The sequence below is a fragment of the Glossina fuscipes genome, unplaced genomic scaffold (assembly GCF_014805625.2).
Source record: "Glossina fuscipes isolate IAEA_lab_2018 unplaced genomic scaffold, Yale_Gfus_2 1, whole genome shotgun sequence".
NCBI classification, from domain to species: domain Eukaryota; kingdom Metazoa; phylum Arthropoda; class Insecta; order Diptera; family Glossinidae; genus Glossina; species Glossina fuscipes.
Window position 1 is genome coordinate 14,460,775 of NW_023998415.1, and position 19,120 is coordinate 14,479,894.

A 19,120-nucleotide genomic window follows, 5' to 3' on the forward strand; every position below is an offset into this window, starting at 1 on the left:
ATATATATATATATATATATATATATATATAGTGTTATATATACATACTTGAAAACATAAAAATACTTCTGTGGCATGTTCTTACGTGTTAGTTTACATTTATTTATTTACTTACACATGAGCTCAGCCAATAAAATAAATGAATGCCCGAATTCAATTGACTGCTAGAAGTAAATCTTATACTAATTACTATTGAACACTAACACAAAGTATATAAAGAAAAGTGAAGAAAAACAAAAAAATAATCACAATTCATGTATAAATAGATCAGAAAGAAAAAAAGAGAAAAGAGAACCACAACCGCTGATCGTTTGATGAGCAAACAAAGGACTCCTCATTTTCCGTTTCATAATATTTCCGTTTGAATATGCATTCAGGTCCACAATTATATGTTATCACGTCATCTAGACGTGAAAGCTTCTCTATAAGAAATATTAGAAGTGCCGGCCTTGTCCCGTAACTAACGATTTTCTTTGGTAACGATCTTCTTTCCATAACTGAAAGCATCAATGTTATAAAACTTGAGTTTAAAAGTTTTAAACACTCTGTGTGTTTTAATGTTCATTTAGTAACTATTGGTAATGAACGGATTTAATAAATGAATTCGTTGTCTTTATATCAGAAAATAATTTCTCTTTAAAAGGCCCCGGTCTAGATTGTAGCATCCTTAGAAGCTTCCTTTGTTTACTTATAGCAATAAAAAAATCAACATTAAATTTAAAAATTTAAAGCTCGAACTACTTCCTTTTGCAAGCTATCCATCCAGTTTTATAGCAGTATAGTATAGTCGGGCATTATGACTGCTCCCCAAATATAAAAGTAATTCATTTACTTTTTACCCAAAGGGTGTACGATTTTCGATCAAATTTCATACTCTGGAGTATTATATTATCGTCTCAGGATATCTTTCGAAGATTTTTTTAAGTCAAAAGCAACAAATGCAAGCCAATAAATGTTAGTTATGTTGCTCAGAGTACGACTGTTAGACGCTTTAAAAATTTTGCTGAGAGTTTTGAAGGAGACACGCTTATGACTCTTCCTCCGTGCGGTAAACGTATCATACATGTCTTAAAAATAACATTAAACAAGTGAAATCATTATAAATAGGAAATGGCTGACCATTAAATACCCTACATCACTTCGGTGCATAGAATTAGAATTCATAGCAAATATTGATGTGATATTCATTGATTATTTGACACATTAGCGGAAATAGGGACGTCAACATGCCCGTACCATACATATACATAGACAGTCATAACTTACAACTTATAAGAGATATTCGTCCAAAGCGATAAAAAGATGACTCATTAACTCCCATTAACTATTATATCCTCGAGGCGGATATAATTTTCTTATCTCTTTTTATATAATTTCATCATAAACGCAAGCCCAAGCAAATATTTAAAATTTTTCAGTTAATTTATATTCAAGATATTCGAGTTTGGAAAAGTTATTCATTTGAAATTGAATTGTCGCCTTATCACACTTAACCCTATGGAATAACTCTATGAGAGAGTCAGTTATTGTTTGTTAAAGACGGGCGGGGCGTGTGAGTGCGTTCTTTGTTTTTTCGCTATGCGAACGGCACGTAGAAGTCTTTCAAAGATCGATGGCGGCTACGCATGCACATATCCTTTGTCATGTCCCTCTGTGGTACCACCGTTAGGTATTGTTTCGCGGAGAGTGGCTGCAAACAAATGGACCATCCTTGTGTCCCGATAGTTTAACTAGGTAGTTATAACACTTTCAATATACATTTCCAATTAGAAGACATAGGTGGAGTCTTAAATATGGTCCCGATTAGGCTGTAACCATGCTCACAGAATGAGAGAACCTATGATATCCCGATTTATAGCAAATATTGATCTCAAACTCGGCTAAAACTTGCTTCACAGAGAAACGAACGAAACATCGTGAATGGAAAAATGGAGGATTACAACCACCATAAGAATTATTTATTTAACATCTGATACAAATACTCCTTTGTCACGCTCATCTTGAAACAAAATATTTTGTAAACGTAAACGTATCGATGGCAGCAAGTGGATGTCAATGATTCACCTTCAGGCGTGTAGAACGTTTTACATCGTACTTATTATTGAATAGAGAGATATACTGTTGACTTGTACGCTCCTTTCACAGGAAACACAATTCTTTTTATTTTAAAATAGAAATACCTTTCATCCTTTTCCCATCTCAATAAAAATTAATTTTAAAATATTGTTACGAAAATCCCAAATCCAGTTAATGTCAGCTAAGTAAGTTTCGTAATAATAAACTCCCTAACGAAGGAAAAACCAAATGAGCATTCGCAGGCGCCTCATGCAGCTGCAGGCCGATGAAAACGATTAGCGGAAAAGCAGGCTGGGATTAGAAATAAAACCATAAATTTAGGTATAGTAACATACTTGTAAAAATGTACATAAATAGAATATTTGTGGAAGGGAGAGTTAGTCGGGCAAGAGCATTTGAGCTGAGAGTACGGCCAAAATAAATTGTGTATTTCTCTTGATCAAAATATCCACGATCCAGTGATACGGACTGTATCCTAGTGAAAAGCGAATTTCATAACAATATATATTTCAATAAAATGATAGGTTGCAAGAGAAGTATAAGAATATCCTTTATTAGATTAATAAGCATCAGTGAGATGTTTGAGCATGATTGAGATGCGAATGAAGGTTCGCCTTCATTAATTTACCTTCCGAAATTTTGCTCTTAACTCTGAATATTCGTAAAATTTATTCAGCTTTTAAGAACAGAATTAATGAAACAGGGGCGTATTAATGTAGTCTACGCATGTATGTAATGCCCAGAACGACATGAGGCAGGCCCATCTTTTATTACACCGATCTATTCAAAATCACTTTCTGCATCAATTTAAGCTCGTTTGTCCGTCGATCTGCCTCTTTACTTGTCTTCAGCGTATAGGTCGTAATTTTGTAGATTTTTTATTGAAAATTTACTACACCGCCATACTTTGACCCAAGGAGAAACGTTATGAGCGGTGATTAGTATTAAATCAATTTTTCGATCATAACTCTTGGGTGGTCTAAGGCATTTACTAGTCGGCCGTTGCCTACTGTGGTATTTTCGCTTGTTTATATATGCGTCCGCACGAAAGCGTTTAAATTGCAACAAGAATTCCTAGTAGGGAATTTTTAACTTATACTTATATGTGATATCATTTCCTTTGACTAAATAGTCAAAGCGTTAAGACTTGAATGACGAGCACATAAACGTTACCTTGTGAATCCCTATTAAGATCGTTAAGCAAGGACAAAATAAATAAAATTATATGTATACAATTAATTAATTAATTAATTGAAAATTAGAGAAGTATTAAAGTGTGAGATGTATTTGTATTTCTTCCGTCACTTATGTCATTTAAAACTCTTACCTAATGAAACAATGAATTTTATATGAATGAATATGAATTTTAGATTAACCAATAACCCATTCATTGATCAAATTTATTGCAATTAAAAAAAAAAAAAAAAAAAAAAAAAAAACGTTAAAAAATTATTTATTTAAGTATATAGAGCAATAAATAAAATTTCGTTTTATTTTCTTTTCGGCGAATTTTGTTTTGCTCACCAACTGACATAAGTGTTCTTCCAAATTAATCGATTCTTTAAAAGAGAAGATAATTTTTATCAGAAAGAGAGAGAGTTTTTTCATTTTTAAATTCATTATTATTTCGCCAATTAGTAAAAGATTTCACATCGAATCTGATCTCTGACTACATTATACAAAATAATTATTATCTTTACATCATATACGAGCATATAAGTTAAGGAAAATTCTATTAAATTTCCTTTTCGGTCATATGGCGATCAAATTGACCGCTTTTCAATAAGACTCGCTGCAAATTTGATTTAATTTATTACAGATTGTAAGAACAGAAATTTACCTGCATCACATATCAACTATGTTCGCATACGATATAGTCAATAAGAATAAATAACAACGGTAAGTGTAATTACAGATACTTTACTGTTAAGAAATAATTGCAAATAAAAATAAGTAAGAACTTTATATTCGGGCGAGGCCGACTATTAAGCACCCTACACCACTTCGACTAATACAGTTAGTTATTCGTTTTGTTAATAAAACAACAAAAGTTCATGAAACTCCACACATTGAAAGGATCTGTATACGCGATGATATTCAAAAAGTACATCTACCTGGTCCGAATACGGCAAAGTTGATTTCTATGTCAATTTACGATTATGAACTAAAAGACACCATGGAATATGGAAAATTATATTCATTTACCATATAACGATTCAGTTTTCGTAGGAACGATTTTATGAGGAGATTCAAAAAATTTGTGAAAGTCTAATCAAACTTTTCCAAATACTATTGCACAGCGAGTTTTATCGGGAAATTTTTTTCCATATAACAACTTTTTAAAAAAGATCGTTGTTGTCAGCAGCGCTCGCGCTTGAGTCAAAGCACATCAGTATACCTAAAATTGTGATCTGCAGCTTGAATACAAATTTACATGGACCGACAGACGGACACACAGGCTTATATCATATTCAGAATCGATCGATATAATAAAAGTTAGGTCTATCCTAAGCCCTTCTGCGTCTTGCATACGTCCGTACAAACTTAATACACTCTGTACCACAAGTGCTGTAGGGTATAATGAACCGCGTAGTCAAGTACTCGAATCAAATATATTTTTTTAATTCAATTTTATTTAAATTAACTTATATATAGTAAATTTGAAGAGATAATCTTATACACAATGGTCTGAGGTTTAGTGAGCTAAAGTTGTGTTAAAAACTGAAACCTTTTTTGTGGGTAAATACAGTTAAAGTGAAACCTTGTATGTACATTACATATAACGTTTTTCTTTATTTTTTTTTATTTATATTCTATATATTATTTTTACTTCTTTTTTTTTTCTTTTTTTTATTTTTTATTTGTAGCATAAAGAGTGAATCCTGAAATGAATAATGCATATTGCGGAATATTTATTGGCAATCCTAGCAAATATATCCAATTGGTACTGAGGGCATGTCCTCCATATGGGTGTGGGTTAGTGGTTGACGACGAGTGATAAGAACGACGAGTATAATTATGTGAGGGTGGATTTTGATAGTTCAAATGTGCTCTATGTAACCGTCGTGTCAAAATAAAAATCTTTTTCTATGAAATCTTTTGCAAAAGTAATGATTAATTGCTTTTCACTCTCTGGTAAAGTAAGTGTAACGCAGTAAAAATAATGTATTGAGGGGAAACGGGCAATGATATGAGACATATTTCTTTCATGCGAGGAAGTCTACGCAATAACTTTTCAAACTTTAAACTCAAACGCCTACTCAAGGACTTGGACTTGAAACAATAACTATGCGGAAAAGTAGTCACAAATATTTGCATTTGCATTTATTCTAAAATTAAGTTGGCAAAAAGCCCGCTCTCCATTGGTCTAATTGCGAATTGCGAATTGCGAAAGTGTAAATATTCGCTTCGCCCGTAATAAATGAACTGACGAGGAGACCATTTATTCGTTTAAAGATGAATATTTTGTTATGACTGCGATATAGATTCATATCGCATTTTTAACATAACATAAGCGTTTATAAGTATGATCAAAGCGTAATCATTTTCATAAACATAATTTTCAAACATAAATTTCATTTTTTAAAACATAAATTTCATTTTTCTCATATATGCATATAAAAACAGTGAACTCGAAAACTCGAACTTGAAAATTTGCAGTAACATTCAGATATTTGAAAGCTTGTGAACAATATATAGAATAATAGTAATCATGTACATATTTAATTCGTTATTATTTACTTTATGTATGACAAAATTTGTGTCGCCTCTGATAGTTAAATTAAATTAAGCAAAGACGGTTTTATGTAAACGGTTATCTAAGAAGACAGCATCAGTTTTACTAAATTTTAAATAACATACAAAAATTTGAAAAGAGCTACAAACCCTTATCATGGAAATTAAAAATAAAATTATTTCTCTTAAAATGCCTGTCAGTTTTGATTGCAATTGAAATAATGAAGTTAAAAGTGTTGAAGCTTAAACATAAAAAAAAAAAAAAAAAAAAAAATTTTTTGTACATTTTTCTTCTTGTTTATTATTATTATTATTATTACAATATTATTATTATTATTTACATACTATTTACAATATGTTTAATGACTCGAATTCGCTCATATTTTGTTCGCTTTGTACAACAGATAATCAAACCGTAACGATATCTGTTAAATCTCTCAAACTATTTATTTCATAACCATTACTATAACCGACAGTGTCGGTGTAATTTTTTGTAATATCTAATGTTGCAGAATCAGTGATACCATCCATGATTTTGTCGGTAAGTAAAGCCGCGGCCGCTGTTGTTGCATCGTATAGCGGAGACGCAATCGCAATCGCAGTTAACTCATCACGTTTCTGTTGCTGATCTTCATTGACTAGGACTTGTTTGTCTCGATGATTTGATTTTTCAATATTTTCTGATAATTTTAAATCATGTTTCTCCCACGAACTAATCGAATTGACCGCTGAAGGATGTACGACAGTGAGAGCAGGATAAACAAATTTCATACCAAAAGTGAAATGCTTATGCTGAGGTTGTTGATTACGATTATGAATTGCCTCATCGTAAGTAGGCAAACCTGTGGCTATGGTGTAACATGGCGGTGGTAATGACGATCGTGAAGATTCCATTTGATAAAAGGCCGCTTCGACATCGGTTGCACTGTCACATGGTACCAAATGGCCGGTTGTGTAAACACCATGATTCAAACGGGAACGTATATCTTTATCTGTAAGATCAGATGGAAATTACGAATAAATAAACAAATACGATTTTTTTTTTTTTTTGAAAATTTATCTAAAAACAAAAAATATTCTCAATATTGTCTACTTTCAGCTCGTTTACGAAATTTGATTTTCTACGTTGGCATAAAAATTTTCGGAATACCTTTTATCGAATTGTACAAAGATTTTTGAAAACCAAACACAAATTATTGAAATGACTCTTTAATCGACGATTAATTCGTAACGTGACAAACCATTTAGAGTTAACTTGTAATATCCACAGAATGATTGCACAAAAACTGTCAAACTAATGTTATTCGTGAATTTATTTGAAATTTAAAAATTTTGATTAATACCTTAAGGTTAAGAAGCTTAACCCATAGCTTTCAATATAGAAAACATTAGACATAGAATAATATGCGTTCTCGTGGTTGTGAAGACAATTTTTAGGGAGAGCGGATTTCAAGTTTTGATTACTTATAGGATAATTGCAATTCGCGATCGTGCACATCGGTGCAGCAGTTTATATGAGACGGCAAGTGAGCATGGGCTGCATTACATATACTCTTCACTAGAAAACGCGAATTCAAATTTTTGAAATAAAACAGATTTTATGATTTAAATTACACACACGAGAAAATATATAGTATATGCTTTCAACGAAAGCAACACATACATGTTGATGACCTCATCAGCATAAACAAAATATATAGTTACGAAATTCCACATTCAAAAATGATTCCAAAGAGATCAGTAGGAAAGAGGATAAACAGTATCCGGCCTAGATAAATTTCCTCTTTTTTTTTTCCTTAATTGGCCGATTTTTTTAAGTGTAAGGTTTTTTATCGCCTCTCTTTATATATTCAATAAAGAGCATGCAGCCAATGGCAAAAAAAAATTACAAAAATTCATGATGGCCTAGGGTCTTTGAGATAATTTCATTAAGGCCATATAATACAATTTCGATACCTGACTCGACCAATAAATTTGAAGACGGCCCTCTACAATTAACTTTACTATCTCCTAACAGGCCATTGCCAAATCTTTACTTAACGATTTATGTGGATCTGACGTTCGCTTTCAATTCGTATGCGTATAGCTTCACATTCAGTTGGCTGTATATATATGTGTGTGTATGTGTATCCATATCAGAGCGTAACTATGTTAGTTTTATAAATTTTATATTTTCAATTTTCATTTTTATGCATGCACCTACATGTAACTAAGCTAATAATGTTTTATAGCAGGATTTCTCTGAACAAATAAATCCTCAACGGGACTTAGCACATCACAGGTTGGATTAAAAATGCATTTTTTTTTTTTTTCTAGTTTAGCTGTGTTTAGTTTTCGGCGAACATAGAATATTTTCCTTAAAAAACAAGTAAGAAAATTGTATTCGCCTGCGACTGAATCGTTTACGCCCAACACCTCCAGCTCTAAAAAGGACTAAAGAAAAAAAAAAAAAAATGGGCAAAATATCTAAATTTCTATTTAAACTAATTTCTTAAATTTTTGTTTCAATTTTTCTTTCTAATGAATGCAATTATTTTCTTGGAGTTTTTGAATGATGAATTTCTTCTTCTTCTTTTTTTTTTTTTGTTTTAATAAAAATGAAATCTTGTTCGCTTTACTGAGTTTTCCGCAGTATTTAGGATTGGTGTTGCGTTTGATTTGTATCCATGTCATCGCATCATTTTGATACAATGAGGAAATTGTGAAAACAAATTCCGCAGTTAATAGGTTAATTTATTTGAGAATAAAATCAAGTTGCATTCAACAATAAATACCCTGCTCTACTTGTACTATAGGGTGTGTTAAGTGTGTGCGGATGTATACAACACCGAGAAAGAGTTAAAAAAAAACTCACCTTTCATTAAACCAATTAGTGGAGTGGTTACTAAGAATCTCTCCTAAACCCTTTTGAGTTTGACATATATACATGCACACAAACTCAAGTGGAATTTTATCCCTTCAACACCAAGAGAATCGATTCATTTAAAGTCCTGAAGGCCTTTACTAACGAGATTAATAGTCAGAGTAAACGCAAGTAAGAAAAGCATATTTTTATACACATTTTTACCATATGATATTTTCATTAGCATGTGGTTTATTAAAAATAAATTTCGATATTTACCTATTGTAGATATCTTAGATATCTAAAAACCAGTTACATCTTCTTCCGAAGTTGATTCGAAAACCTGGAACTGGTAGTGCATAAGTAGTGTTCTTATCACACTCTATACAGTATTCGCGGTACAAATGCAATTCTGCACAGAATTCAATCGATTTTATATAGAATCAATTCGATATAGAATTGCTTCAGCTCTGTGCGGTTATTTCGTTTCACGTTTCTCTTTACGTTTCACGTTTTCTCTTTACGAATAAAAACAATCATGACGATAATAAATAAAGAAAAAAAAAACATTTGTTATTATAAAAGAAAGAGCGGAACGGAAAAAGAAGGAAATTTACGAAAGAAGGAAAACCAGAACAAGGCAGAGGAAAATTTACTACAATATAGCACCGTTTAGGTATAAAGAAAAACCCATAAGTGTTTATAAGTATATATAACTTATTTAATAAATTACGCCTTTTTGATTAAAAACTTTGAATTCTTTTTATATTACTTTGATCGTGTGTGGCTTTAAAATTCAAGAAATCTCATGTGAAGCGAATTTCGTAATACTAATTCCGCATGGTTGCTATATCGTGCCTGCCGAATTCTATATTTTCGGAACCCGGAATAAATGAACAGGCGCAACACGTAAGAGACGCATAAGAGGAAGTTAGGTAACGTTGTGTATGAACAAATAAATAGGAGTGTAATCGTTCCGTTCAAATTGGTTGCTTCATAAAACGGATCTGATGCGATGAAGTTGACTTTCACCCAAAAACAAAAAACATAAAAAATAAAAAAAGGAAAACCGTAACGAATTTACTTACATATCTAACATATATAATCTTGAATGCAAAAGCAATAGTTGCCTTGAATGCAATTAGCTAAAAGCAATCTTGAGATGTTTTCTTCTTTTTTTTTTCTTTTTCTTTTTGCAAAAGCATAACATTTGTACTTGGCTTGCTGTCACGTAACTATTACTATTACATATTTTTTTTTGGTAGATGACAATAAAAATGAAAGAAGAAAACGTGAAATAACTTACGATATTATGTGTGAGCAAAATCAATTATTAAATATCCCGCAATACGGGCCTAATACAATTCGTTGTTATAAAGCGTGAAGGACTTTCGTACTTACATACTATAAGCAAAGGTCCAAAGAATGGGTACATTTTATGCAGAACTTGCCATCATGCAATTTTCATTATAGAATACTAAAAGCTAGCCCGAGTGGTCATATGAAGGCGTTAGCTTCTTGTATAGGAGCGGATTTAATAAATGATTTGGACTCGATCTATATTCATTCCATATTCATTTCGTATGTACGCCAGAATACTACTTCTTACGTTTTTTTGTTGTAAAAAAATACTAAAAATAAAATTTTTTTTTTAAATAGTAACTTTTTTAAAAATAGATCTATGGGGATTAGTTCTAAAAATGGTTCGATATCTTCTTATTCAATTCGATAGCTTTCGCCTTTTAATCAAATCAAATTTCTTTACAATATTTTGAAAATTGCGACCTGTAGAGTGAACGCACTAATAGATGGCAGGATAGGGGAGACAGACAGACAGAAAAACAGACAGACAGACAAATAAGCAAATAGACATGCTTAAATCGATTGGTATAATAACAGGTGGATCAACTCCACATCCTTCCTTCTGTGTGTTGCATATATTCATATAAACTAAGCATACTGTTGCCACAAGTCGCGCGTAGTCGCGAAATACAATTTAACCACCAATCAGTGACGGATATTGAAAATTTGAACATTTTTAATAAACTTTTAATAAGCAAATCATTTCGTAAATGAAGAATTATTTTACGCAATGTTCTGCCTAGTAGACGTCAATAATTTTTATGATTAAAAAATTTATTATCACATTTTCATAAATCAATCTTGTTGTCACTTTGTCTTAACAACTTAACATCTTTATTGTATGAAATTTTATAAATTGAGAAAAAGAAGGCGTTCATCAAGCATACTTACTGCATTTTTTCCATTCACGAAATTTCCGATAAAAATAACAACTAAATAATATAAACACAACTGATAGTATCACTAATGATGTGACGATACCGATCCATAAATAATTAACTAATGTATTCATGTCCGTACCAAGAAAAAATCTTTCGAAGCCATTCATGGCAGACTGCTTTAGTGCAGCCATATCTAGGACAGCGGTTTTCGATATCTGCTCACCAGTAATTGTATGACCATACGAATCTAATAAAGCTGGGGTATGATGTTTCATACCGATACTATCATATGCAGTATTGCCCACTTGTTCGAGTAAACGTTTAAAATTCATCATATTATCGATATGTTGGTTATCGCGATGATTGGGTATCACGAAAGAGATCTCGGGATGATCTTTTTGCAATTGATTCATCCATACGTCCATCTTATTTGGCAGCACAGTAACTGTATCCAAAAAAGTGGCGGTCGGTGTATTATTAACGGTGGGTATAGTAAGCTCTAGGTAATCCTTGGTAGTACTTGAGGGTGACATTTCTTAAATTTTATTTACAAATATTTGGTATAATTTGTAGAACTTTCGCTTTTACGTATATATTAAATTTTTTTTTTTTTTTTTTGTTTTAATTCAGTAAAAAATTATTTCAGAGCAAAATTTTTCTTTTATTATTTTTGAAAATTTTTCCGTTTGTTTTTTTTTTTTTTTTGTTGTAAATTTCACATAATCATCTTTATATTATATATATATATATATATATATATATATACATTTAGTTTGCCATAAACTTCTTCTTAATTTTTTTCTTAATTTAACCGACACAACAACCAATCGAACCAATCAGTTGCACTTTAGAATTGGAACTGTTTGAACTGTTTTTATTTTAATAACAGTCATGTTTTGATAAATGCCATGTAAAGCAAACACGTTGCCATAATAATGCTTTTCCATATATATAAAATGAATATTATGTTTTGATTGTTTTTCTCTCTAACAACAACGATTTCGAGCAAAAATTTTCACTCGTACACTTTTGCTCTCCCATTTTCTACATTCATTGTTCATTTAATTCATACAAATTAAAGGACACTCGTGGCTTTGGAGCGACAAGAAGAAATGCAATCGGAGTTTTTCTTTTTCATTGTGCTTTTTCACAGCACAGCTGTGGAAGTCTTTCGTGGTAGTGTAAAGAGTAAAACACAATTCATGCTTATGCATTGTACACTCAAATGCCAAAAATATGAGAGAATTGTGCAGTTGTGTGTCTACACCGAAGAGAACATATAACTTGCATGCAACATTGTAACGATGCGTATAGTTGATAAACCTTTATCTTTGTTGTATTCGTGTTTGCGCTGCAAACCAAAATAACTATGGTTATGCGTATGTTATTAAACATCGTTATGCGATTATTGATTATAAATATCGTATAATATTCTAATGATTTGTTAACTTGCGAAATGTAACCACAATTGAACTTTGCTCAAAATAAACCAAGTTATGAAACAATTACGCTCACTCACTTGATCTTTATATTAGGGTTGGGGAAAAGAGCCATCTACCGAAAAAATAATGGATTTCTTTTTCCCCAAACTAATATAACTACACCACAATCATATAAATAATTTCTCAAGCATTATATAATTTTGCATAATGCATATGCATGCATTGTACACACATTGAAATTCCGAAAGGTGTATATGTATCTGGTTGTTATTCGAAATCCTTACTTAAACTCCCCGATGAAAATCGTACAGCTGGACGATATAAATCTACGACTTCTAAAAGTTTGCCCATAAATACATTAAAATAGTAAAAGGAAGCATACATGTATATGCACAAATACATATACATCTATATATATATATATATAGATAAATTATATATATATGTAAATATGTATGTATACGACATCATATATATAGTATACACAGTAGTAAACGGTGGGTACTGAAAAATCGGATAAAACCGAACACTAGTTAACTCTTTTTTTGTTTAAGTTGAGAGAGTTTTAGAACTTAAACTAAAATTGTCTGTTACTCTCCTTAATAACACTCTCTTAAGTAATATACATGTTTACTTGAATGAGGCACGAGCTTATTTTTGAGAAATTTACATTACTGCTAAATGCTGCCCCAACACACACACAACCACAAGTACGTTTTTTCAATCATTATATATGTATTTAATTTTTTAATGCTCCCCTATGCTGAACAACTGAAATTTCGAAGCAAAAATATTTCGCCGAATTGCAATTTTACGTCGATATTGACTTAGGACTGTAAGAGATCGTAATGTTGAAAATCCGTTAAATAATTCTTATGACATCTCCATAATAAAGATGACATTAAAGCTATTTCCGATATTCATTTTGAAATAAAATATCGCAAGCATCGTTACAAATCATTTTTTTTTTTTTTTTTTTTTTTTTTGTACGAACCTTTTTCGCTTTTTGTCAGATGCCAATCTCAGATTCAGTATCTTTTATTCCTTGCCAGATATTGCATAAATCAGGCCATATATAATAAATAAAAGCAAAGACTGGATCGATTCCATTCCATTGGTAAGATGATAATTCCCAACACGCTTAGTCGAAACCCTACAATATGTTCTTACCAGTGTTAACCTTGGGAAAGCGAGATTTATTCACGTTGTCACAAAGTCTTTTCGAACCGCTTCGTTTAGTGTAATTAGCAGAGATGTGCATATAAAGGGTTATAGCCGATAGAAAGAGCGCAACTTACAAATTAAAATGTAATCAAGATTCAATTCAAGAATAAGAACATTTTTACTGTACGCGCATAATCCAAATTCTAATAAGGAGCTTTTCGATAATCGCGGATAGAATTCGTCTAAGCGACAATCTTTAAGACGAGCAGCACGTAAAAGAAGACATAATTACTTCTTCAAAGGGTGAAAATCTAAAATTTTTGCCCAAGTTAAATGAAGTTGCAGGTTGCTTCGTATTTCACTCTGCCGACAGACTCAATTAGCCCAAAATCCGAATAAACAATGAGCGGGTAAGAAAATCTTTTCACGCATTAAATTTCTTGAATACTTTTGCAAACAGCCTGTTGAATATCTAATCATTTTTTCACAAAGCATCATTCATTATCTATTGATTATATGATCGAACTCTATGCATTATCAGAGAGAGAGAGAGAGAGAGAGAGAGAGTGAAGTACCAATAACACTTGCATTAATATTATTATTTTTGTAAATATTTTGAGGGAAGAAACCTATTTTCACTTCCAATTAAACATGAAATGGAAATGAAAATTCCCAACCAACCGCTCATCCAACTATTACTAGTTGAGAAATAAAACATAACCTTTTCACTGAACGTTGATTCTGACTCAAAAGAGAGAATGAGCGAGAAAGGGGAGACTATGAGTTACTTTAGTATTATAAGGACTGTTAAGGCCAAAAGAGTAGAGAGAAAGTAAAATATTAAGTAGCTCATCGCAGTTGTATGTTGTCTTTCATTTTTATACAATTTTCCTATGGGTTGAGGTGCGATGATATATTTCAGTTAGCTGCCAAGCTATCCAAGCAGGAAATTCGTTGAATAGTTGATAATGATTTTAATCCAGAAAATATAAAAATAAAAATAAAAAAGACTATGAACAGTTAAGCCCTTCTACTAATTTTTACTTTACCTGAATCCTTATAGGGATATAACCTCTAAATGAAAACTTGTTTCTTAAGTAATTCTAGTTGGTAATAAGACTATCCAAGATAGAGAGAACCTACAAGTGTCAACTATAGCATAAAAAAGGCTTAAGTTATTGATTTATTTACGTTCAAGGTTTTCTTCTTGTTTCGAATTCTTTACCTTGCCCAGAATAATCCTTGAAACATTATGCATCCTAAATTTTACTGTTAGTTTTTTTATTTTTTTTTTTTTTTTTTTGCAGAGAGAAACATGTGACATTGCTGTAACATTTCAGTTTGCCGTTCCCGCAATAGCTCCATATACTAAAAAAGGCTTAGCTTATCGTTTAAGTGAATGAAATTGTTTGCTTTCGTTAACCTCAATGCGTCTGCTTTATTGAGCTATCGTTTATCAATGTGCGTTGCAATAACTCACTACGTTTCCATTTAGTTACCTTTAGTTACCTACACAAATTAGCTAAATGTGTTTTTTTACGTTATTGATATTCCATTGTATGCTTGTTGTAAAACTGTCAAATTTTATTCGAAATAATTACCATATGACTTAGTAAACCTTAAGACGTAAGATCTTATTTGCGTTTACAATTAATTAGCTTTGCTTACTGTCGAAATGCATTACAACACCTTACAGTATATGATACATGTTAGCATGAAGTCCATGCCTTTACATTCAAAATGGAACGTTTCCTTGTCAACATCCATCACATATTATGTATAACATAACATTAGATGTATGTGACGTTGGCTTTAGTTGTCTCACATTCGCACAATGCGAATACGCGCTGCTAGATGATATTATAAGGTAAAGTTTAGAGTTTTTAGATTTGTTCATGCGCTAACATAGAAATGCTCGATAAAGGAGATAAAATGCAGGAAAAGTATGTTAAAAAGTAAATTATATCCAACAAGTGTCATACAAACACAAAGCAGAGATAAAACTAAGACGTAAACTGATAAAGAGAAACTTTGCCTTGCCTATATATATATATCTAATCGATAATATTAAGGAAGATTGAAAGCGGTTAACTCTTTACATTGATAAAAATAAAGAAAAGAAACGAAGAGATTTGCGATAAATGGAATCCAAATAAAATTAGAATAGATAAGGGTTCCGATGGCCTATGTATAAAATATATTAAAAAAAACAATGCATGAAAAAGAAAACAATAGTTCACGGGCTGCGAGAACAAATGACATTTTTTTTTTGTTTTCTCTCATTTTAAAGGATATAGACAAACGAACAATTGTAAGCAACAGCAACGTTCATTTTCGTTCCAATAGTCATAAATTTAATATTCAATAACAGTAGTTGTAAATGGACTTTGAGCAGCCGTTAAGAATAGAGCGGATTAGGATAGGTTAGAGTAATAAAGGTCTATAAATCTGACTAGCTTTCTAATCATTTCCTGAATGGCGCTGATGCTTGTCACCTCACCACAATTGATTTTAGACGATATCTTTTCGAATTTGATTACCGACGAAAAACGACAATCCAACAAAGTTGATTGATACGGATCGTTGGCAAATCATCGTTCAAAACTGATTCAGTATTGTCTTCAACGTGGTGAAATAAAAATAAAATAGACTCAGTAAAACGAAACATTCTGCCTAAGAGTGTCATGATAAGATCGTTCATCAGATATTAAAAAAAAATATATCGAGTAAACTTTTCTCATTCATTCATAAAAAAGGGCAAGTAAACGCCTGCATCATTAAGCACTCTGCATCAATTCGTTTAATAAAGTAATGCGTATTCGAACTGGGCCGAAAAAAAGGTCCGATCTGAACGATTTTCAATAGAGTTAGTCTTTGGATCGAAATACATCGGTGCGTCAATTTCGTAAAAACTATCTTAAAAATTGAATGCAAGTATCCATGACGAACAGAGGGACAGACAAGCAGACAGATTTAATATACCCTTGCACCAACCACAAGTGTTGTAAGGTATGACAACAGTAAAATATATCTCTCAAGAGATAAGTAAATTTTTGTAACAAAAGTGGTTAAACTTTTACTTTATGATTTTTCGATCAATATTAGTAGAGTTTTTAAACTACGTTTGACGTTTAATACGAATTGAAAAATTTAGCTTATACTGCAAAATGGATTAAACCATCTCTGATAAACTGCTTTGAACTAACTTATATATAACAGAATTATATTGATGTGAAAAGGAAACTTTTTCATTGCTTAAAAGGAATATCACAAGTGATGTTCATTGCCTTCAGTAGATTTCATAAAGTAACCTTTTAATCGCTAAGGTTACGTTTATATGTATATATATATCAAATCGAGCTATACCCATGTAGCTTGATTTATTCTGATTTCTTACTTAAAAAGTTGAGGTGATTTTACATTATAGTAAGTGTTTTTCAAACGTCATAGTCTTTTTATGCCTAGACTTGTTAAGCGGAAAACAATTTAAAAAATCATTAAAAATTTTCCTCTTACTATGGTCAATAAAAGTTATGCCTAAACACCGTATCAAAATGCAACAGCAGAGAATGTGTTATTCGATATTTAAATTATAAATTAATTGAAATGAACCCCGATTTTTATCAGCTGATTTTTTTAACAAAAAAAATTTAAGATTAAACTTAACTATCTTAACTAAGAGTTTGAAAATTTCGAGTTTGTGTTTTTTTTTTTGTGAAAAAAAAAAACTTAATACTTCTCATTAAACTCAAATTAGCTCATTTTTCATTGTAATCTGGCAATAATCAGAAGAAAGAAAAACAAGTAAAAGAATTATAAGCAAGCAAAGCTGAATCTTATACACTGTTCACCACTTTGCCTAATAACGAGAATACAGGAGAAATGAAATTCTGTTTTCTTATGAAGACTTATGAAGACATTTTTAATGAAAGTCAGCATGCCTTCGAGTCGAGTTGCATACATACACATGTGTTATAACACAGGCGATAATTATATATCTTATAGTTACGTACGTTGGCCTATGATTGCAGTAATAATCATATATGGATTGCAATGAAATAAAAATCTTCATGTTTGAGTCTATCGAAAACGTTCACTTACTTAGTCGAAACTTGGAAAATTTAATTTTTTTGTTTCCGCCATAAAAAACTATGAATAATACTTTCTCGCCATATAAGGTCTGGTTCTTCATGCGTACCCTTGGCATGCATGACACGATTTACGTGATTAATTTCTATATCAAATCGTTGTTATAGGCCAATTTTCATCATAAAATATTAAAAAATTTGATTTTCCTGCTCTATGAAAGCCTATTAGTCATCAAATCCATGTTTTTTAATTAGCCCTTTTTCTTCTAAGAGAATCCTTATGTAGGATGGGGATCCAAAAAATCGGAATCTATTTCATCTAAACTTGACACATTTAAGTTCTACACGAGAGCTTACTTTTCCTCGAAACGCTTATAAGTGTATGAGAATTTCCCTAGTCGAGCTACACTTTTCACATCAACTTAGCGATCTTTGTCGAGAAATTTTTAAAATTGCAAACTTTTTTTCCAATAACGACACTTTCAAAATACGATTTTATATGGGAAGTTGCAACAGAAGTGTTCCGACTCAATCCATTTCTGATTGATTCTTAATCAATCGTTACAAGAAAAGATCGATCGATCGATCTTAACTTATACTCCGTACCGCAATCGGTGTAGGTTACCAAAATAAAATATGAAACTTATTGTTCTACATAAGACCTTGAAATTGATAAGTGAAGGAAAATACTTAAAACGACGTCGCTATTCATATTGATCAAGAATATTATGTATATACAATATATATATGTATAGATGATTTATGAAACCTCCGATAGGTATTTGAATATATTCCGAATGCAGTGCATTGTGGGCATATGCGCAAGGAGTAGCGGCGATGGAAATCAATAGGAGAGTCCACTAAGGTCCAACAATCAATCATAGAGCCTTTGTGAACTAATGTTTAATGGTTTTCCGCGGAGAAGACTGATAGATGAGGTATGTGCGTATGTGTGTGGGTTGACAAGTAATACCTCGCGGAATAGTATTCCGGGAAAAGTCTTATCCCTATCTTATATGACGAAAAACGAAAACACCCCCAGTCGTATATGGATTAACATATTCTTCCTTTTCCATATTAGCTGCGAAAACTTATCAAGTTTACATACAGCAAGTGTGGGCATTTAAATAACAAGTAACGGCATTAGTGCATGCAAATAAAGTAAAACGAATAATAGAAATCTCAAACATTCACTTGTTTTAGCACAAACCGAGAAAACATTGAAAATGTTCTTCACAACAAAATTTCCGTCTTTTATTTAATAAATGCCGTATGCGATTCGAGCTACTAAATCGTGTGTCAAATCGAATTGCATTCGTTAAAAAAACTGTTGAAGAATTGCTCTATAAGTTTGAAAATCATTCATGTATGTAAAATTTAGAATGCGCTTCGAGCAGTTCTAAAATTCTTGTCAAAAAGTTTGAAAAAGTACGCGTTTTGTCTGCAAGCCTAAGAAAGCCACGATTTGTCATGGCACATCTATCTATCTATCTATCTATCTATCTATCTATCTATCTATCTATCTATCTA

At 31.6% G+C, this 19,120-nt stretch overlaps 1 protein-coding gene across 1 annotated transcript; it reads right to left on the reverse strand.

Moving 5' to 3' along the window:
* Positions 1-6,110: 6,110 nt before the first annotated feature.
* Positions 6,111-11,517, reverse strand: LOC119631978 (protein commissureless 1). Its single transcript, XM_038024628.1, has 2 exons — positions 10,907-11,517; positions 6,111-6,803 (listed from the first exon to the last, which is right to left on the reverse strand). The coding sequence occupies exons 1-2, from the start codon at positions 11,427-11,429 to the stop codon at positions 6,220-6,222; spliced, it is 1,107 nt and encodes a 368-aa protein (XP_037880556.1). The 5' UTR covers positions 11,430-11,517; the 3' UTR covers positions 6,111-6,219.
* Positions 11,518-19,120: the final 7,603 nt, after the last annotated feature.